This window comes from Myripristis murdjan, chromosome 8 (genome assembly GCF_902150065.1).
Source record: "Myripristis murdjan chromosome 8, fMyrMur1.1, whole genome shotgun sequence".
Lineage (NCBI taxonomy): Eukaryota > Metazoa > Chordata > Actinopteri > Holocentriformes > Holocentridae > Myripristis > Myripristis murdjan.
The window spans coordinates 4387896-4410000 of NC_043987.1; the positions used below are offsets into that span (position 1 = coordinate 4387896).

Below are 22105 nucleotides of genomic sequence, written 5' to 3' on the forward strand. Positions count from 1 at the left end.
GGACACCAGGACAGGAGATGGGCTTTAAAAGCATGGCATGTGTGTGTGTGTGTGTGTGTTAAGTCAGTGAGTGCACATGTATATATACACTAGCGCCAAGTTAAATATATTTATAACACTTTAAACCCAAAAAGGACATATGTCCAGATAAAAAAGAGAGAAGAAAAACATTGCACGTTTTAAGATAGCCAAAGTTCATATATCTGTGTGTGTGTGTGTGTGTGTGCATCCCACAGAGGCAGTCCTGAGTGACGGACGGTGACAGTGACAGCAGTTTGTGCTTTATCAGCGCTGCTTAAATGTTTCCTGCCACTCTTCCTCTCCGCTTTTATCGGCTCTAACCTTTACCGAGCCACGCTTTGATGCAATCAGATGCACACACACACACACACACACACACACGCACTCTTTCTCAGCTATAATTTGCTCCATATTCATACACTTGTGCACAATCACACTGGAAGCTGCCCAATACGACCACAGTCTGCTGCTGTCAGCTTACTGGTTATTATTAATGTGTGTGATTGGTTGTGTTGTTCATCCACAACAATTCAAGCCACTATTGTCCCATTTTTCATGCATGCCGTGTTGAGAGCAGACTGCGATTTTTGGTTTCCAAACTAATGACAAAATAACACACACTGAGTCCAATTTGTTTCAGCACCATTATGACACAGAACAGAGAGTATTGCCAGTGTTCAAAGTGTTGCTGCTGTTCTTTGGTTGAGTATGAAACAGAGACCAACGCTGTACACAGACAACAGACAATTCAGAGTTGTTTCCTGTCTCAACACTGAAATTCATCTTTATTTTCTTTGAGAGAGAAATTTAGCTGGCCACCTGCATGAAAACAGAAAAAAACTCACAACACATGAAACATAAAGACAAAAATGAAGAAGCATTCAGAATCCAAAAAAAAAAAAAAAAAAGAGATATGGCTCATGCTTGATTTTTGGTGATTGTTTCAAAAAACAAACAACAAACTCTGTTAATATATTCTCAAAAACAAAGATTTTGTGACCATAAAATGACCCATAATTTGCCAAATAGGCCGTAATGGTGTCCCATTTTCAAATGGCGGCTACCTCAGCGTGGAATGCGCTCAGATTATTCTTGGCAAAATGCTGACCATGCATGTGCAAAATCACTGGCTGTTAAACTAATGCACAAAAGACTCTATTCAGGATGGCTAATGTGCACATGATCCTTCTGTTTCCAGTTGAAAAAAAAAAAAAAAAAAAAACCTTCTGCTCCTCTCCTCCGTCTCCACATACTGTTGCCATAACTTCTTACCCTCCATTAGTCTCTTCCGTCTCCCTCGCAGTGAAAGCGACCCTCGTTCTGGTGGCCTTGAAGAAGAAAACAACAGACCTGCTGAACCTCAAGCCAAGCAAAACCAGGCCAGCGTTTTTCCTGCTCACCTACGTCGGCCAAACCACAATGGTGGAGCTGGTTTCCGCCTCAGCAGCCAATGCAGACCATATGCAAGTGACAAGTATTATCTCGAAAGGAAGAAGTGAGAGCAGGAAGCAGCAACTTCATGAAAAGAGACATTTAAAAAGACATGTTTTGAAAAGCAAGTCTGAGAGTTTGGGTAACAGATAGAAAACTTTTAAAGGGATGGCAAAACTACACATAACTACATAACTGTGTAATTTATCATGTAGAAAACATCATGAAAGTGTGAGAATCTGAAGTCCTAATAACCTAATAAACTGTATTCCTATAGCGCTTCTCTAGTATATCGACCACTCAAAGTGCTTCACAGAGTCTGCCTCACAGTCACCCATTCACACACACAACGCTCACCTTTCCATCACGCAAGGTGCCAACCTACCCATTAGGAGCAGCTAGGGCAGGGGTGGGCAATCATGTGCCATGAAGAGCCGAGAGGCTGCAGGTTTTCTTTCCAACCAAAAACTCCACCAGGTGATTTCACTGATTACCTCACCTTCAAGCAGAGAGCAGGGACTAATCAGTGAAATCAGCTGGCCTTGGCACTAAGGAATTACAGGCATTCTTGTGATATGTTACAAACAAACAGGATCCATGAAAAAAAATATTATATGTTTCCTTTGAGAGGTAACTGAGAATGCATTTTAGCTGTATGAGACCATCATTTTTAGGACAGGGCCTCTAACAGTTGTCTTGTGTGGGCTTTAATGTTGTTGTCCACTGGATCTGGTGAATATCAAAGTTGTGCAGCTACACTAAATCTGAGAGCATGATTGGCTGATAGTGTGCCTGATGTTGATGTGCTGCCTTTTTTGGTGTTTCAGTATTTCCCATTGTAAACTAACAGAGAGGCCAGTCTCATTTTGTAATTTGAGGCTTTGAGAAATGGATTCCAGTCGGACTTATTTATGCCACTGCAAAACGGATGCAGTTGTGGGGAAATGACTGGACTTTTCGCCTTCACATCCATCAGCTTGAGGCATGCAAAAATACAGACAGCTAGGTGAGAACATTTGGAAGTTGTAAGAGCTGTGCATCCGTCTTGAGAGACTTCCAATCGCCACCAATGTCTTATTTTGGAGAATTGGGCTTTCAGCAACCTTTTGCATAAGTAACATCAGTCAGTGTGCTGGACTGAGTGGAAGGAAAAATTCATGGGGTGCAGATGCAGCCGCATCCGACTTCACGACTCACTCAGACTTCACGATTTCAAGTCAAGGGTGGCCTCTTCATCTTCAGAAAAAAATAAGCAAAGTCAAAGCGGAGATAGAGTGTTGTTTTATTTGCCCTTTGTTCAAATTAGCTTTTCGTTGTGCTCTCACAGGGTACATTGTGTCGTGCTGTGTGTGTGTGTGTGTGTGTGTGTTGGACCCTTGGGGCTGACCAGCAGCAGGTGCTGCAGCAACAGACAGGTATACAGCCTGAGGGCCAGAGAGGTCAGAGAAGGAGAGAGTGAGAGACAGACAGAGAGAGAGAGAGAGAGAGTGTGTGTGAGAGAGAGAGAGAGAGAGAGAGAGAGAGAGAGAGAGAGAGAGAGAGAGAGTCATAGAGCTGTCACCTTTAATCTGCACCCACTAACTGCACTCTGCTTTGTCCTATATGTTCAGTGCAGACACACATCTGTATGTTTTTCTATAGGCCTTCATCACATTTCAAAGATCTTTACAGAGAACAAGCCAACCTAGATTTGACTAATCAACTATCAATCCCTGAGCAAAACAGAGCAATATTCAAAATAAATGAAACACAAGGAAACAAAAGAAAAGGAAAACTAGTGAACACCAGTGGAACTCTCAAAGTGGCTGGCGATGAAGACAGAGATGCAGGTTACTGGTTGATCAGACTGACCAGTTTGACCCAGTTTGGCTCAGATCTCCAGTTCAATCGAAGCTCCAATGAACACCCTGAACTCCATTACTCATGTACTTACTGTGTTTGTGCTACTTTTGTTTACATTTTTGTGTCTTGGCAATACCAACAGATATTTGGTATGAGGAACATTTAGTATACTACAATAATACTGAATAGCTTATTCAGTACTGACTTTTAAAAAAGCAGCAAATTCGATTTTCACTGCTTCATAACACAAAATTGGTTGAATTGTTGATTAAAACTGATGACTTCATATTTTTTCACCAACTCACCTGTTTTGGAAGGAAATTCCCAGATGTAATCTGAAACATCAGAAAAAATTGTGGCAATTGAATAACTGTTATATGTTTATTCCACAAAAAAAGATTTAATAAACTACTGGAAATGGCTGACAATGAGAGGGTATCTGTGGTCTCAGGGTTTAATGTCCCCAAAAACCCAAAGCCTTAAATGAACCCTAACCTAACCCTAACCCCCTGAATACAGAGCAGGGGAACATCTTTTTCAGGTTCCCATTATCTGCTGTATGGAGCTGGGAGACATCGGACCCTGGGAACAGAGGACCCTATAGGAACACAGGAACTAGGCATCACATGTTATGTTTTAATTTGTATTGGCATTTTTCTTTTTCTTTTTCTTTCTTTCTTTCTTTTTTCTTTTCTTTTCTTTTTTTTTTTTTTGACCCAACACATACAGTCTACTTATAACCAACCAAAGGTTCACTTTTGGACCACAACCCACCACTTAAGAGCCAGTGGTCTAAATGACCACTGGGAACTGATGAGCTGTACTGGAAACACACACACACACACACACACACACACAGACAGACCTTAGTAATTGCCCTTTCAGGAAAGCATTATCACAGGTAAAAGTATTTGTGGAAGGAACTATGGTGTGTTGGCTTCTCCAAACAGAGACATCTCTGACATGTTTGTGCTCATTTTATTGACTCTCTCTCTCCCCGCGCGTGTTTGTGCGCGCGTCTCTAGTGCAGTAGACTTCCTATTGTGGGGTCATAAAGACAGGTGAAAGGGAAAAGTGAGGAGGGAAGGCTGGGAAAATATGAAGTAATGCAAAGGAGGGCCTTGTGTCTTTGCAGAGAGGCGTATGTGGGAAGAGGTTACTGGGAAATGAAAGTACAGAAACAGCCATTGAGAGGTGTGTGTGTGTGTGTGTGTGTGTGTGTGTGTGTGCGTGTGTGTGTGTGTGTGCTCTTACCACTGGGTTGTTTGGTGCAGGGGGAATCTGTGTAATTGGCATTTTCCTATATCATAAGTCTGTGTGTCCTTGTGTGTGTGCATGTATTTGTACGTATGTGTAATATTAAGGATGGGAATCAGCAGGGAGTTCCTGATACATCACAATTCACAATATTTGTGTGCTGAACCGAATGTAATGTGTTATTTGTATTGCAGCTTTTAAAAAAAATTTAATGATCATAATTAATATATAAAAACAAGATGAATGATGAATGATGAACTAAATTAAAGAAGTAAAATCAAGTTAACATAATCATTAAAAAAGATGATAAAAAGAAAACTATTCATTAAACACAGGTTGTCACACAATATATGAAAGCAGATTCTCTGTATATTTTGATGCAGCTAATGTAATGTAATTTAATTGCAATTTGATTTTGATATTTTTTAAAAATGAATCTGAATGAGAGACAGAGAGAGAGAGAGAGAGAGAGAGAGAGAGAGAGAGAGAGAGAGAGAGAGAGAGAGAGAGATCCATGGAGTTTGAGAAGGAGAGCTGGAGAAACAAAGGAGTTGAACCAAGTAACTTCTATCTCAGTTTGTTGGATGTGCTTCGAAAGTGAGTAGGGCTGCTGACGTCAAGTCTGTGTAATTCTCACGTATGCATGTGTGCGTATGCACGTGTGTGTATGTGTGTGAGACAGAGAGCGCGTGTGTCTGTGCAGCCGTGCTTGTGTGTTGCGGCGAAAGAGAGCATGAGACAGAGCAAGAGAGGAAAAGAACGAGACTGGGTCACATTTGTCAGATGTGTGAAAGGCTGACTAGTTGAGATGTTTCATAAAACGTCTGAAAATCTGAAAATAAGCTCCTAAGTCCCTCCTCCCTCCCTCCCTCTCTCTCTCTCTCTCTCTTTCTCTCATTCACTCGCACACACAAATTGTTTTTAAGGAAAGTGTGTACGAAGGCATGGTGACAACCTGCAGCTGAACAATGACGCACAGTGCCTCTCTCTCTCTCTCTCTCTCTCTCTCTCTCTCCTGATGTTTCTCCAACACTGATACTGTTTAAGCAGAAGGTATAGCTGCTGTTCTTTCTTCAGTTCTGTTGGTTTTGTTGTCAGAATGTAAAGGTAGCAGGTTAGCGAGCTGCCATGTTCATTTCTATGGCCATTTTTTATCTTTTGTTATCATATTCAGGCTATAAAAAATACGTGAAAAATTTCCTTTTTCATATACATACAATTTTTTCAAAGGATTTTAGAAACCCCATTCATCTCTCCCACAGATGATACATTTATTGATGCAGAAGTCTTGAAAATGCCAATATCAGCTAATAAAAGACAAATGACGACATGACTTCAACAGTCAATAAGGACTTCACAATGGTAAAACAATACAATCTATCTATCTACTTATATAGATAGATGGATGGAGATAGATAGATATATATAACCATTCAGTTCCCTACACACCCTACAAAGTGCAGTGTTACAAACACATCCACTGTATGAGAGCCATACAACCACACACTCAGCTGATGAGTTAATGCATATATTTAAAGTATGTTGATGCGTGTTATAAATTGTCCAAGCAGACTTTTGCCTTTGAAAGAATATTTGTTCATTTCATATTGTATCTGAAACATCTAAATGATAAAAGCTATTTTTGCAAGTGAGACAAAATACAGAGAGCATTAGTACAAAACAAACTGAACCAAAACTGAAATCGAAACTCAATATATAGATACACATAGATATAGATTAAAATACATATCTACTTATAGAGATGACCATATACTGAATAAATTTTCCTCCCTAGGCATTTAAGTCAGAAGAGATGCAGCTTACTAATGTTACGTGACAAGAATATCAGAGTAATGAAGTATTTCAGCTTTCAGATATTATAAACCAGTTATTGGCGTGCTCCATGCAGGTCAGAGGTCAGACAAAGATGAGACAGATACTTCCCCAAAGATCCTTGAGCAGGATGGAGGCTCGAGCAAGTGTTCCTAGCGAGCTGTTTCGTGAAACCTCACAGAGAGCCAAATGACATCAGAGTCTCCCAAATTCCTAAAATCTAAAATTTCACCAGCTACACCTGTTTCCAATATAATATATGAATCATTAGATTTCTGATAATATAATAATCCATTAGGACAATTACATTTACAAGTTTGAATTTCATGCATCAGAGAGGAAACTGATATCTGTGGCCATTCCTCTTCCTGATATTTGTGTAGTGTGTGCATGTGTGTGTGTATGTGTGTGTGTTTAGAGTCACAGACCAGCCAGAGCTAGTGGGAAAGAGTTAGGATTAAATGAGTGGTGAAATTTGATTCACGTGGCGTCTTATTTTTATTCCGATATCTGATCGCTCACTCCCCTGCGTGGAAATTACATCGTCTCTAAGATATAATATCATCATATGAGATGCTGGAAATTTTAGCCACCCACATGCATGTTGTGTGTGTATTCACTGATTGAACTGAAATGGAGACAGCAGCACAATCAGCAATGAGTTTGGAGTTAAGAGTATTAGAGGCATCGTAAACACTGAACATATGTTGAACTGCCAATGTTTAAATTGATAAATCGTCAGATAGATAGATAGATAGATAGATACTTTATTCATCCCGAAGGAAATTCAGTTTTCTTTATTCTGAGGTTAAAATTCAAAAAGTAAGTGAACATCGTTTCGTGGTGTTATACAATAGTTTGACATTATGAGTTTAATCCAATCCCCTGCCCCTACTAACTCACCCTAACTCTTCGATCTAAATGTAAATGACTGGCTTAATGTGAATACACTCACCATTTCTAAGCAATCAGTCCATTGCATGCTTTTGTCTGTCATAAAAAAAAAAAAAAAAAAAAAAAAAAATCTGATTGAATAATGGAAGCTGATTTTAGCCAGCCTTTGCTTCTCAGACAGGAAACAAGTTCATCTAGTTTTCAGTCACTTGCTAGAAGTAGAAGTGTTTCAGTACCTGTGAGAACAAAACAATCAAAGTGTCATCACATCCGAAATGGAAACACATCAATGGCAAACTCAGGAACCTGATGAGAGACAACTTTCTCTGTGGGTCAGTGCATCTCCCCACTGTTGCTCTCTGCTAGTCAATCAGTTTCTCCCTTGAACTGTCTTATGTACACACACACACACACACACACACACACACACACAGCTAGCAGCTAGCATGTAATAATGTTGCTTTCTTGTTGGCTCCTCCAGCAGAGTTGACTGGGTTATGTTTTCAGCCCATGTCATCTGCTTGTTTTTTTTTTTTTTTTTTTTTTTTTTTTCTTTTTGTTGGCAGGATATCTCCAAAATTTCTGAATGGATTTTCACAAAACTTTGTGGGAAAGTTAGTCATGGGCCAAGAAAGAGCTGATTGACTTTCCATGTTGCCTGGTCGAAGCGGGTGTTGCCAATCACAAATAGGCATATAACATGTGAACTGAGTCACGTGACATGGCAGAAGTTTGTGGAAGGTTTGGACATGGGGCAAGGAAAAGCTAACTTTTCATAATGGCTGGCGAAAATGGGGCATGGCAACGGGTGTGGCCTATCACAAAAAGGTGCATAACTTCCTAATGGATTCATGAAACATCATGCAACTTCGTGGAAAGCCTGGTCATGTGGCAAGTACTCAGTAGGAACCCAAATTCATACGTGTCACATTATCACAAAATACCATCTCCTTACCTTTGAAAATTTCCTGTTTATGTGCAGTGTATGCTTTGCAGCGTGAATAAAATTCTGCATGATCTTGCTCCTCCACCTCTGAAACAGTTTAGCAAAACCTCATAGTGCAACAAGAAAAACTAGATTTATAAACAGAGGAAACTGTAATATAAAGTTTGACCAAATAGCTTTTTCTGTAGCAGTAAAGCTTCTATTATATGCCATTATATTCAAAGGTAAGTTTCTATGAAAAAGTGACTGAACTTACATTGTTTTACAAGTTTGAGTGTTTTGGTGTATTGCCTTGCAGAGCGCAGTACAACACTCAGGTAAACGCTGACCTGCCTGCAACAGATTAGAGTTTAAAGGACCAGCGCAGGCCTCCCAGCTGTTTATGCAGGCTGGAAATGAAGCAGCTGCAGCCCCTCAGCTAGAGGAGGCCAGATCAGCGCAGCCAATCACTCCTGCAGCAAAACCTTGATATCATTAAACCAGTGGGAGAAACTGCAAAGAAAAGGAGCTGAGGGAGAAGTAAATAGCCAAAGGAGGTCAGGGGGAAAAAAACACGAGACATGGAAAACTATATGTGTGTGTGTGTGTGTGTGTGTGTCTGCGTCAAGGCTTTGGAGAGCTGAGATGGTGCGTCACTGCTCCTCCTTACAGACGCTGACACAAACTTGGCTTCAGCTGCAGTTAGATTCCAATGAATGCCTTTGTGTCCATCTGTCCGTCTGTCGGTCAGCCTCAGTGTTGCTGTAAAGGGATCTGGGCGCCGCCTAGTGGCCAGAACCGGCCTGTCAGTTTGATGTACTGCTCACTTGTCTCAGCCAAATGAATCAATCTGCTAATCTGCAGCATCTGTATGAATATCTGACAGCTTCATATTCAAAGTTCAAGTCTGTTGAATTTAGCTGCAATATCAGACAGCTGACGTATAGCCCCGTACGCTGCTTTTACCGAGCAGTTTAACCTCTTCAACTACGTTGATCTTACAGGTTGTTACTTTGTTCAAACCCATAGAACTGTATTTTAAATTCTGTTTGAGATCCCAAGGTTTCCGAAGATCCCAAATATGTCCTGCTGAATCACAGGGAAATGTGAATGAAATCATGCACAAGACATGTATTTTCTGTTTAATGTAAAGGTGCAGCCATGAAACAATGGCATTTTGGGTTTGAGTATTTCACTCAGTGTAAGTGTGATGCAGCGCTGCAACCAGCAGATACAGAATATGGATGTGACATTGCAGACTTAAGGAAACTTAAGGGAAAATCAGAGTTTAAGAGGTTAACTCGTTAAACTGTTTCATTGTTTTCATGTTTTATCTGAGCCATGCTGCAAGCCAAATTTCCCATGTAGGACAATTAAAAAAAATAATAATAATAATTTAAAAAAAAAAGAAAATCAGTATCTATGTGAGGAATCAAATCTTATTGAAACTGTATCTTACTGTATCTTAAACTGTCAAAAGTTAACTGTGCACAAACATAAATAAACATAAGTAAACACGCATGATTATGAATTTCATGATTCTAAAGTATTTTTCATCGCTAATGAGTGCAGCCACTCTACAAGTCACTGCACCCGTCCCATATTTTACATCTTTACCAAACTACAGCTGCACTGTTGCCCTACAAGACCTACTGCCACTGCAGGGACTAATGAAGGATCTAGTACATGCAAGATTATTTTTATGATTTCTACCACCACATTTACATATGAAACTCAACCCCAAAATGCTAATCAGTCTCACAGCAAACCTGTAACACAGAAAACCAAGGTCGGAATGTCTGAAATATACAGATGGGTGGCAAATGAAGGGAAAACCAACATAAAGTATCTTCAGAGCAGCTTCAATGCTCCTTGGCATAGATTCTCCAGGTCTCTGGAACCCTCCTGGAGGGATGGAGCTCCTCCATTCTTCCAAAAGACATTCCCTTATTTGGTATTTGGATGATGGTGGTGGAGAGTCCAAAATCAACCAGTGATGTTCAGCCAGGTTGAGATGTGGTGACTTTGAAGGTCACAGCATCATAATTTTCATCGTTTTCATCCTCATCAAACCATTCAGTGAGTCCTCATGACCTGTGGACTGGGGTGTGGCCATCCTGGAAGAGACCACGCCCATCAGGATAGAAATATGTCATCATAGGAGAAAAAAACTTTGTATTGAAGAGTTGTAGAGCTCCAGAGTCTTGGACAGTCAAAGCCATGGAGAACTGAAGCTGTTCCCGTGGCTCGTGGTGGCCCAACACCTTAATATGGTGCTTTAGATTTTTTTTTTTTCTTTTAATGTGTCACCCAGTCCAACTGGTTTCCACACACCTGACTTAAATCTAATGCTTGTTTGTTGGTTTGATGGTTGCAGCTGGATTAGTTGCATGTAAAGTGATTGTCTTTTCTCTTGACCCCTGCTTTGTGAATGTCAGAGGTCAGCTGCACAGCAGGAATGGAGCTGGTTGATGGGCTAATTTGTTGGCATTCACATACTGAGCGAGCACCTTAGACATCGGGAAAATCTAGTTCAAAATCTTTCCTTTTTTTCTAATTCAGCCTTTCAGTGTCATGGCACAAAATGTCATCTGTTAACTGTCAAATAACAGCGCGCTGACTGCGTGTCCGGCGCCTTAGTAATGTGTTCATCATCACCATCTGACGCATTCGGCCTCTCCACCCACCTGTTTTTGTTCTCTCACATGCACACACGCACACGCACGCACGCACGCGTGTGCGGGACGGTCTAACCCCTCCTTCCACCCAGGCGGGCGGCGCTGTAAACTATATAAATCCCCCCTGTCGGAGTTTGAAACCAAGACGCAGCGTCCTGCAACACAAAACCAGAGACACCAGTTGGATCGAAGAGGACAAAAGAATTGAAGAGAAAGAGGAAAAAGTCCTTCGCTGCAGAACGCAGACCTGACCACAGTCCCTCTCTCTTTAAGGAAGCACCTGTTGCTCTGACATCTGTCTGCCGCCTTCAAAGTCTTCTCAAAGTAAGTCATTCTCAATCTCTGGTTCTAGACTGCACTGCAAACCGTCCAAATTGTATTTTTCGCAAGAATAACAAAAGGAGAAAAATCTTACATGTGACTGGTAAGCTTGCTTCCAATGCAAATAAGCGCCTTTCAGACTGTAATCTTGATTCATGCAGGACATCGATCCAAATGGGCTTATTCGCTCTACACTGCTTTAATTCATAATATTGATACGTACTGTTGAACATCTAAAGAGAAAATACATTGAGAAGAAGGCTATCTCACTCCAATAGGACTATCATTTTGCCCACTTGTTAAAAAAAAGAAACAACACTTGCACCTGCCATTTTTGTTTGCAAAAGTTCAAAGAAAAGGCACCTATGCTGCAATTTCTTAACGGAATCGTTTGGAAAAGCACAGGACGAGATGGTCACTCCTCTCAAACTGCATGAGGCGACTTGTTCAGTGTGGACAGACTTTTTAACCAATTTAACTTGAAGCTCTCACCCGATCGCTTAGTTGAAGGACTGTACTGTTTGTTGTATGACTTTTTAGAGAGATAGAGTTTTGGTGAAAAACTGCATCGGTAGAAGCGTCACTCTCAGTGCAAGTGAAGTTTCAGACAGACGCGTCTAAAGATACAGTCCACTTCTGCAAAAGTCATGACAAAAAAACGATTAACGGAGATTTGGGTGAGCGACTTGGGTCAGGGAGATTTCTTAAATGACACAGTATTGTTCAGAGATTTTGTTAGATTTTGTTAAAACTGAAGTAGTTCTACCTTCATGAAGTAGTGGTTTTGGCAGCCCGGGTGTGTGATTGAGTGTTTTCAGCACCATGGACAGCGCCTGGGGGACTGGCTCCGCTCACTAGGGCGAGTAAAAACAACACTAGAAGTTAGAAACCAAACAAGCAGGGAAGAGCTCCAGGCTGGCTGCTCTTCACTTGTGTGTGCTTATTTGATGGCTTTATTGTACATGATATTACAGGCGTCTTGCCGACGCTCTTTTCCACGGCGAGTTCCAGTGAGTTGTGTCAGTAGAGGTGTAGAAGAAGTGGAAGTGTCACACCTCTATAACCCCAGAGTGAGTGATGGAAGGAAATGAGAGCAGTAGGAACCTCTAGTGGAGTTGGCAGACACAGGCGGTAGGTTGGAAATTAGAATAATAATGATGATGATGATGATGATGATGATGATGATGATAATAATAATAATAATAATAATAATAATAATTTAGAAAAAAATCGTAACCTGTTGCTCATTACTGCTCCACATCAACAGCTGTGTTCGTTTTATACGCTTTTTAAAATCTTGAGTTAGCTATTTATTGTCATAGTTATTTAAATGATTTTGGTTGTTATTACTATCATTAATTTGTTGTTGTTGTTGTTGTTTTTCCTGGAGCATATTTAATGATTGGCATGTTTGTTTGTTTGTTTGTTTTGTTAGCGCGGTCGCAGTCGTGAGCGTACCAGACTCGAAGCAACTGAGCGAGCTACTATATTAAAACAAACGACTGTTTCCCATTTTTTGTCTGTAAAGTTTAGTTTGTACACTTGTATTCCGTTCATTTTCTATCTCGACTGCAATTATTTGTTTAACACGTGAGTCTGTTATGAACTGGCAGTAAACGAATTAGTTCAAATCCCATTATTTTACATGGCCGATACAGAACAATACGCTCTAATTTACCACGTTATTAGTCTTGAAATTTGAAAGAAACACTCTAAACTAGCAAAGATTAAAAAATAAATAAATAAATATAAGCAGCTTTTTCCCAGTACTAAATATCACAAGTATCTCATAATCAATTGGGATGGAGTTCAAGCAGCTACAGCAGGAGGCTATACCCTGCATCATTAACCATGTGCAGCGTTTAAGCGCATCCATTTCACAACAGCATTATGCCCGCAGCCTCCCTGATGATGTGTGAAATTAGTTTTCTCTGTTGAACTCAATTCATTTCCCTCATCTTCCCCGGGCACTAAACAATCATCAGCCAAGAGAGGCTGGCAATAAGTCAGTCCACCAGAGCCCAAAGCCTCTGTCGATTTATTTATTTATTTTTGATATGATATATTGACTTTTTTTTTTTTTTTTTTTTTTAGCTCCTTCACATCTCACGAATGAGCTGTCAACCAATTTAAACCGAGTAGACATGAAGACAGGAATATTTCGGGGCAAAGAAAGAAAAAAGAAAGAAATGACGGTCATTTCTGCTGCTTTTTCTCACCAGGAAAAAAAATATCTGCCATCCCCATCCATCTGCTTTGTCTTTCTAGGCGTCCAATTTGATTTATTTTGACAAATTAGTTCCTTCTTTTACTAGTTTTGATGAATGAGATCCTGTCTATCTGCCTCAAAACGACCAACAATCATCAATATGGTAAAAAAAAAAAAAAAAAAAAAAAAAAAAAGTATGTAATTTGCCATGTTATATTTAGTTATTAAAAATGAGCTCTGTCGGTTTGAACAAAACCTGAAAACAAAACCCTGTAAAAGGTTAGTATACACATCCTGGCTTTGATCCTGTTCCTGCATTATGTCGATCTGCTACTTTGGACCCACTGCATTTATTTATTTATGACCCCCGACACCCTCCTGTCCCCATCCCAGATGGCCGTGATGCTGAAGCCATGGACGGTGCTGGTGGCGGTGGTGCTGTGTGTGTTGGTGTGTCTGGGCACCCTGGCAGACGCCTATCCCCCCAAACCAGAGAACCCCGGAGAGGACGCCCCGCCTGAGGAGCTGGCCAAGTACTACACCGCCCTGAGACACTACATCAACCTGATCACCCGGCAGAGGTACACACACACACACACAGACACACACGCACACACACACACACACACACACACACACACACACACACACACACACACAGCTCCCCACAGCCATTTTGGTTTTGGCCAATAACAATAATAATAATACATTTTCTTTATAAGGCACTTTTCATTTGAAGGGTGATCTCAAACCTCTACAGGTTTAAAAAATGCACAAAGATTTTAAAAAGAAGGTTTCACTTCAATAAAAAAAATTATTTGTTGTGTGTGTGTGTGTGTGTGTGTGTGTGTGTTCAGGCAGCATCCTGTAAGATGACTTCACCCGCCTTGCCTCTAACTTCAGACTGCACATATCATCTCTTTCTTTGTTGTTTAATGGACCATATGCCTTTGAAAAATTGAAAGAGACTTCCCCAAATTGAATCCATTCTCAGGGATTAATGTCATAAAAGCGTACAGCTCCTGAACTCTAATGTCGGAGTTTGCCCTTTCGCCTCTCCCTGTTTAATTTGGTATTGCGGTGAGGTCTTTATACCGACGGAGGTCTCTGCATTTCCCACTCATACTTCAGCCTGGAGCGCTGTCTGTCTAACCCATGTGTGTGTGATGGCAGATTAGATTACTGGCCACTCTCCAAAACCTCCAGGCCTCCAAATCAACGGGACCAGAGCAATAAAATCAGTACAGATGGACCCAAGAAAGAATCCCAAATCCAGTTAGCAGGGTCTGAGCCTAGGCCTGCTGCTCTCAGGTATAAAAGTCTCTGGCATCAAACTGGCAGATGGCATTTTTTCTTTTTTCTTTTTTTTATTTAAAGCAGTCTGGCTCATAGAGGCAAAGCAAACCACACATATCTCATGCTCCTAGTCATGAAATTCAAATAGGTCGTTGATATTTAGATATCTGGTTTAAAGAACATCCCGAGGCCTGCGGGAAGTCAGCGAAGTTTTTCACCGGAGAAACAATGGCCGAGTCAAGAGCAGGAGATTAAAATATATATGAAAAAGATGCAGAGGTCTAATGTATCAGTTATGTAAAATGGATATATAGCAGGGGAATGTGATAAAAGGAAGCTTTAGGCTACAGTCTAAAGATAAAGTTGACAAGTGGATGGATTTGGGCAGCGTGGTGCAATGTGGTGCAAAACTAAATATTATAAACTGTAGGCTCATGGGCTTGTGGAAGTGGTCCAATATTAAACTGATGGCTGTATTCAGGACAAGAGAAAGCCAGAAATCACAATTAGATTGGCCCTGACTCAGTTTACAGGGGGGAAGAAGGATACACACACACACACGCACACACACACACACACTTCTAGAAATGACCATTTTGTCCCCCTGCACTTTCAACCCTTTGAAACCCAGGAGCTCGTGGGCAGTAGGACTTTAGTTTTGAACCTTGACCTTGAGCCAGCATCACTGAGCTGACCTTTAAAGTTATTTAATTTTAATATTTATATTTTTTTTCTCAGTTATTACATTTAATATTTTTGCATGTTAATTTTGGGGTAATTTTCCACCTTCTGTTTTGATATTTTCTAGTTATTTTCTTTTTCTCTTCTATTTTTTGTAATTTCTTGTAATTACAATTAGTAGTATTAGTATTAGTATTAGTGTTTTTTTCATTTTTTTTTAGCCATTCTCAAGTATTTCTTTTTTTTTTCTTTCTTTCTTTTTTTTTTTTTTTTTTTGTCATTTCCTGTGCATGCGAAAAAGGAATTTGAGTTGGCCTCTGTATAGCCGTTATTCTGAAGACTGGCCAGTGCTAGCATCAGTCTCTGCCCACCCCCACACCCCCTGACCCCACCCCACCCCACCTCACCTATTAGGGCAAAATTGCACCCCTGAGATTGCCTGAGAAATACGGAAAAACAGAGGCAAAAGGGGAAAGGAAGATAAAGAGCGAAATCAACAGACACGCATGACAGACAAGAACAGGTCAAAAAGAGAGGCAAAGAAAGAGAGAGAGAGGAGAGAGAGACTATCAGGACCAACAGGGGACACTGAGAGAGTGATATGGGTTGAGACAGGTCATTATCAGAAGGGAAAGCATTTTACATCCTGATGCGTCGCTCTGTGTGACAGCTGTGACAGAGCTGTTTGATTGCTTTCCCACAGGGTAAGACACACACACACACACACACACACACACACACATTAACACGCTGAGAACACACACCAAGGTGTAACAAAGCATCAGATAGGCTGTTGGGGTCGTAGGGGGAAGTTGGAACAGGTGGCTGATGGGGAGAGGGAGGAACTGCAGGTCACACTGCAGGGGTTGTGTTGAATAGTGCTGAAAACGCTATCGCTGTTTCACATGCACACACACACACACACACACTCACAAAGCTACACACTCAAGACAATAAAGTTGTTACTTAACGCATTGTGATTTTATGGGTGTACTGTTCTCAGACGCCTGGCTTCTCTATCTAGAGAATGATGAGACTCATCCAGACTTGAAATGAGACACAAACACACACACTCAAGCATGAAAACACACATTCTGTTGTTCAGACACATACAGATGGAACCTGACTGTGAAATGAAAACATTAAGAACAAAAAAATGGCGCAATTGAAGCAGAATATTCGACAGACAGACAGACAGGTAGGTAAATAGGTGGTCAAATGAACAGACAGACAGAAGGAGGAACAGGGAAGAAGTGGAAGTGGACAGGCAGGCAGACAGTGGCTCATTTGACTGAAAGTGGATGATAAGTGATTTATCGCTCTTTATCTTGAACCTGCAGTAAAGTACGTTCCAGATCTGTCTCCCACCTGTGGCAGTAAATTAAGCACTGCTTAATAAAGGGTTGCTTTCAGTCTTCATGTGCAAAGACAAACAGGAGGAAGAAAAACTTTGAAAGAGACATTTGTCAGATGAGATAATTAACATTATATAAAACCGCAGCCATAGGTGACTTATGATGTTAACTAATGCTGTGTTTCATTTCACCTATGTTTACTTGCTATTTCATTTTTTTACAGAATGAAGAAACAATGGTTGTGTTAAAGGGATTGTTCTTTTCAAAAAGCTAAGCTAAAAAAGCTCCTTTAGTGTTCTTAAAAGTTGTCAGTCCTGCCTTTTTGTTTGGTGAGTTTGAAGGATCCTGACTCTGGTTGCCCTTTGGCAATTGTGCATAATGCACCTTTAACAGGCTATATGATGGATGATGGATGGAAGAATTTTAAATTATTTGTTTATTGGTGTTTCAGAGATCAAATGAGTTGGATGAGATGTATTTCAGTGAAATTTGCCATCAACATGCAATCTCACCTCATCTCTCTCTCTCTCTCTCTCTCTCTCTGTCTCTCTCTCTCTCTGTCTCTGTCTTGCAGGTATGGGAAGCGTTCAGCCCAGGAAGATGTGATGGCAGAGCTGCTGTTTGGAGACAATAACAGAGACCAGAGATCAAGGTGATGAGCACACACATACAATCAGGAGTCTTATGACCTGCAGTAAACAGGCACAGTGACGGACTGTTTGTATCTGTGTGTGTCTCTCTCCACAGATATGACGACTCTTACATGTGGTAACTCCGCCGCGTCTCTTCCCTCCTCATCGGGCATTCCCTCTGGGTGCGTCCCACAGTGCACCTGGAGGGGCCAACATGTGCCTCTCACCTCTGACCCCTGACCTCTGACCCCTGAACCCGACCACAACCAACCAACGGCCATCTTTGACTGGAACACAGCCTCTCTCTCACTCTCTCTGTCTCACTCTCTCAGTCTCTCTCTCTCTCTCTTGTTGCCTCTCCCCCTGTCTCACATCTGTGTCATGACAAGAAAATTGTACATAATTTATTATTGAAATAAAGATATATATCAGATCAGAGCTACAAACCCAGAGGTGGAACCCTGTCTGTGTGTGAGCGTCGATCTCCCTTCCGCTGTCCTACACTGTCTACAGGAGAAAATTCTTGTTTTAACTGTTGCTACTGTTAAAAAAAAAGTTACTATCAGAATAAAACTTTTCTGTGTGATTAAACATTTGTCAGGTGACTTGGACTTTGTGGAGTTTTATTCTGGAACAATTTAGACAATGTGGTTGGATCGTCAGGCTGCAGGTTTCAGAAAGAGCACGTGGACAGACACACAGCCATACACCTGGGCGGCAAAGTGGCTTAACATAAAAAAACCACTGCCATAAGAAATCTGACAAATTTGTAAAATAACCAAAAACCAGAATCGCTAAGAAGATTGCCATCAGAGTCACTGTGCTGTGCCAAGCCTTGGTGGATTTATGGTGTGAAGGGATGTTGCTTTACTGCACAAATCCGTTAGAGGGCGCTGTTCTTTTTGTAAGTCATCATTACCTCAATCATTTTGAACCATCAGTAAAATAACCCTCATTTTGTTTTGCTTCTTGGAACACTTATTGATCTTTTAATTTTTTGCCTATGGTGAAAATAAACAGGTTTTTAGGATCCTGTTAGTTTCATAAATATACTGAGTAAAACAGTCTGAAATAACATGTAATGTAGTTATTACTGTTTTAGTATATTAATGAATCTTTAAAAAAATATTTTGGGAATAAATCTGCAGATGTTGTGTCGGAGGGCTATGAGAGCACATGCTCTTTGTTGGCAGAAAAGATCTTTGTTGTTAGTCTTGCCACGTATCTGCTTTTAAAAAATTCAAAGCAGGCTACATCCACATGAGGATGATGTTTTCCGTTCTGTTTTTGCCTTCTGGCCACATAAAAGCAGTGTTCCTCTTCCTCTGCAATTTTTGGGGAGTGCTTTCTGTATGGATTCTTTTTTTTATTTTGTTGTGTAGACATGTGAAAACAATACTTTTTTTTTTTTTTTTTTTTTTTTTTTTTTGGATAACACTGATATCTCCACCATCGCTTTTGGTTCTTAGCACAAGCTCAGAGTGCAAAACTTGACCTCATACCAATTTGGGATAATCAATTGGTAGGAGCTCTGATTGTCTGGCCATATGAATTGACCTTGTTTTCGTCATCCACATTAATCCAACATTAATAGGACATTTTCAACAGTATTTATATTGGCATTTGTAAGTCGATGTCAACTAACCGTTCCTGTCACTCCCCGGCTTCTTTGTGCGTGCTCATATTGCAGCCACAGAGATATTTTACAAAATACTTCCATGTGGGCAGTTTTTAAAATTTTTCAACAGAGAAATAAAGTTGTGCTTTCAAAAATATTGTATCCATATGTACACGGCTGAAGTTTACAGCATTCCTCTGTGATGAAAAAGAGCAGTCAACGTTTGTCGTTGAATGAAAGTTTACTAAGGTTGTGACAGCCATGGTGAACAGTGTTAAACCCAAAATGACTTTGAATGTCACTCTTTAAAACTGATTAAAATCCACCATAGTTAATCTGGAAATGAATAAGAAAGCACTGATCAAAAGCAACTAGAATCAAAATTAATGCTGTGCAGTTTAAAGGAAGACATTGCAGAAACGATTCATTTTTTAATTGGAATGGAAACAGACTGGATCCATCACCTGAAACATGTGAGAGCATCGCTCAGAGGACTGTGGTGGGGCTTGTCAGGAACTCTGCTCGGTTGCTTTATGGCACAAAACAGGGGGAGGGAGCAAACGGAGCCAAAGCTTTCAGAGACTCTAGCAGCAGCTGGTGGTGGAAGGAATGAAAGGCAGACGGGAAAATCACCTCCAGCATGTTTGTCCTCTTTTGTAAAATGAAACATGTCAATTAACGGGCGGAGAAGCAGGAAGCCATGAACTTTATTTGAATTGTGGCCTTAATTATTAAAAACACTTGTATTAGCAATACTGTAAGCATGAGAAAGGCTAATAGTCTAATTTATTTAAGGTCATTATATAAAGGTCCAACAATTAATCTGATATTGATGTAGGGATGTTTAAAAATGCTAGAGCACCTTTAAGTTTCAGTTCCAGACAGTGTAGCTGGTATGGAGGCACTGATGGAGGTGCTAGAACAACTTTACCAGTGCAGAGCTGCTCTGCACTGACAGTCACTGGATGAAAAATTAATAACCATTTTTGCTTGCATTAATTTGCACTGAAAGTGGTGCAATCCCTTTCACCAGCCTTTAAAATCTCATCGCTTGTCTCACAGGCTGATTGATCCCAGGCGTAGTTCTCCAGTCTCCCCACCACATGCTGCTGTTGCACTATTTTCAGATAAGTCCTGTAGCGAGGCATCTCCCCAAACTGGATCTGAGGATTTGGAGTGTCACTCAGCAATCTGAGCGCTAGATCAGGTGAGACAGGGAAAGACAGATACACCAAAGCCACCAAAAAGACCAAACTCTGAGGCTTTTGGTTTTTATATTTCATTACAGGGATTACAGTTCAAAAGAGAGTGATATGAAATGTTAAGAGGTAAGAGATTGTTATGAAAATCAAAGTAAATTAACAGGGTTTTTTCCCCCACTTCTACTGTATGCATGTATTAGCTGATTATCATTATTATTATTATTACATGTACAAGCCTGACACCCCGTCTCTCACTCTCCATCTCTCTCTCCCTCTGTAGATTAATTGAAAAAAAAAATGAGGAAAAGATAAGGTATTGAAATGATGTGCAAGATCCCGGACAGTTGGTGAACCAGCCTGTACTGGATTGGCCCTTGATTTATTAAAATGTGGCTCTTCAGATCCCTGTCAGGGCAGCTCAGGAGGAAGAGGAAGAGGAAGAAAGACAGAGCACAGATGACATTTGTTGGCCTCCATGTTCCCATGCACTTTTACAGTCCTGGACTAAACTTTGCATTTCACCAGGATGAACCTGTATGACCACGGTGCTGTACTGAACATGATGAAGCTGGAATGGGAATGACTGAGCCACAAAAAAAAAAAAAAAAAAAAAAAAAAAGAGCTGTTGCCCCCAGCTTGTGTGATCTGCAGCCTCGGCTAAATATCAAAGCAGCAAATGGTGACGCCATCTTTAACCTTTCATTTTTTCCCATCGTTATCTGATGTCTTTACTCGTGTCCTGCTATTATGAAAACTCTCCGCTCATGTAACCCCTCGCTGAACATTGCGCCGGAAATGGAAAGACAAAAGCAGGTAGACCATTGCAGCCTATACATGGAATTTTGCTTTATTGTGAAAATTTACCGGAAGTGCCGTGTATTCGCCTGTTATGTGAACTTGACGCTGGTCGTCTAGATGACGGCGAACCAGACGACAACAAGGAGAGCACGAGACATCACGGACCGCATCACGGACAGGAAGGCTGCCTCACTGAGCAGAAAGGTAAGCTCACGGATTTTTACTGGACCCGGAGCTGAAAACGTTTATTCACACTTACATTTATTTCCCCAGTGATTCCTGTGTATTTGCTTTTCTTTCTCCAGTCACTGATGCTCGCTCTTGCTTTGTGTGGGAGCGCGAGCAGCCTGGACGTTGTGATTGGCGCGTGTGGGTTTAAGTAACGGCTCGCGGTTTGTAGTGCTAGCTAGACTAAAATGTAGCAGTTATTGAATTCATGTTGTGGTGCAGCCTTTTTAAGTGTGTGTGTGTGTGTGTGTGTGTGTGAGAGAGAGAGAGAGAGAGAGAGAGAGTGAGAGAGGGGGAGTGTGAATGTGGGTGGGGGGCGTCATGCTTTATTATATATGACCCCTAGAGACTCATTTTGAACTCCTCATTTCTCTCTCTCTCTCTCTCTCTCTCTCTCTCTCTGTGTGTGTGTGTGTGTGTATGCTGGGGGTAGTAAATATCAGCTTAATGAACACACACACACACACACACACCGAGAGATACACATACACACATACATATATAAATCCCAGCAGGAGGGACGTGCACCTCAACCCAACAATGTGTGTATATTTATATGCATATGTGTGTGTGTGTGTGTGTGTGTGTGTGTGCGCACGCATGTGTGTGTTCAGAGCCATCAATTTCTCCTTGTTTTTTTTTCTTTTTCCCCTTTATTTGATTGCATCTGAATTCAAGTCAAGTAGATAAAGTATAAATGTTATGTTGTTACGTTTTTCAGCAGTAAAAATTCAGTAAAAAAATATATTAAAATTTTTTTTTTAAGCCAAATCATTTTATGGATATAATATTTAGCCAAAATAATAATTAAATTAATTATATAAGATACATCTGATGTAAAATTGGGATTGTTAAACATGAGTGATATATCAGTCTTTGTTAGC

General features: G+C 40.7%; 1 protein-coding gene and 1 long non-coding RNA gene across 3 annotated transcripts; one reads left to right on the forward strand and one right to left on the reverse strand.

Moving 5' to 3' along the window:
- Window positions 1–779: 779 nt before the first annotated feature.
- On the reverse strand, window positions 780–1907 carry LOC115364433 (uncharacterized). Its single transcript, XR_003928669.1, has 3 exons — window positions 1810–1907; window positions 1294–1536; window positions 780–840 (listed from the first exon to the last, which is right to left on the reverse strand). It is a non-coding gene; the product is annotated as an uncharacterized LOC115364433 (long non-coding RNA).
- Window positions 1908–11065: 9158 nt separating this feature from the next.
- On the forward strand, window positions 11066–17908 carry pyya (peptide YYa). Of its 2 annotated transcripts, none has more exons than XM_030058141.1 (4): window positions 11066–11205; window positions 13805–13992; window positions 17318–17395; window positions 17491–17908. In XM_030058141.1, the coding sequence occupies exons 2-4, from the start codon at window positions 13805–13807 to the stop codon at window positions 17513–17515; spliced, it is 291 nt and encodes a 96-aa protein (XP_029914001.1). In that variant the 5' UTR covers window positions 11066–11205; the 3' UTR covers window positions 17516–17908. The 2 variants fall into 2 exon arrangements, with proteins under 2 accessions (XP_029914001.1, XP_029914002.1); XM_030058142.1 differs by lacking the exon at window positions 11066–11205 and adding an exon at window positions 12324–12333.
- The last annotated feature ends 4197 nt before the right edge of the window (window positions 17909–22105 follow it).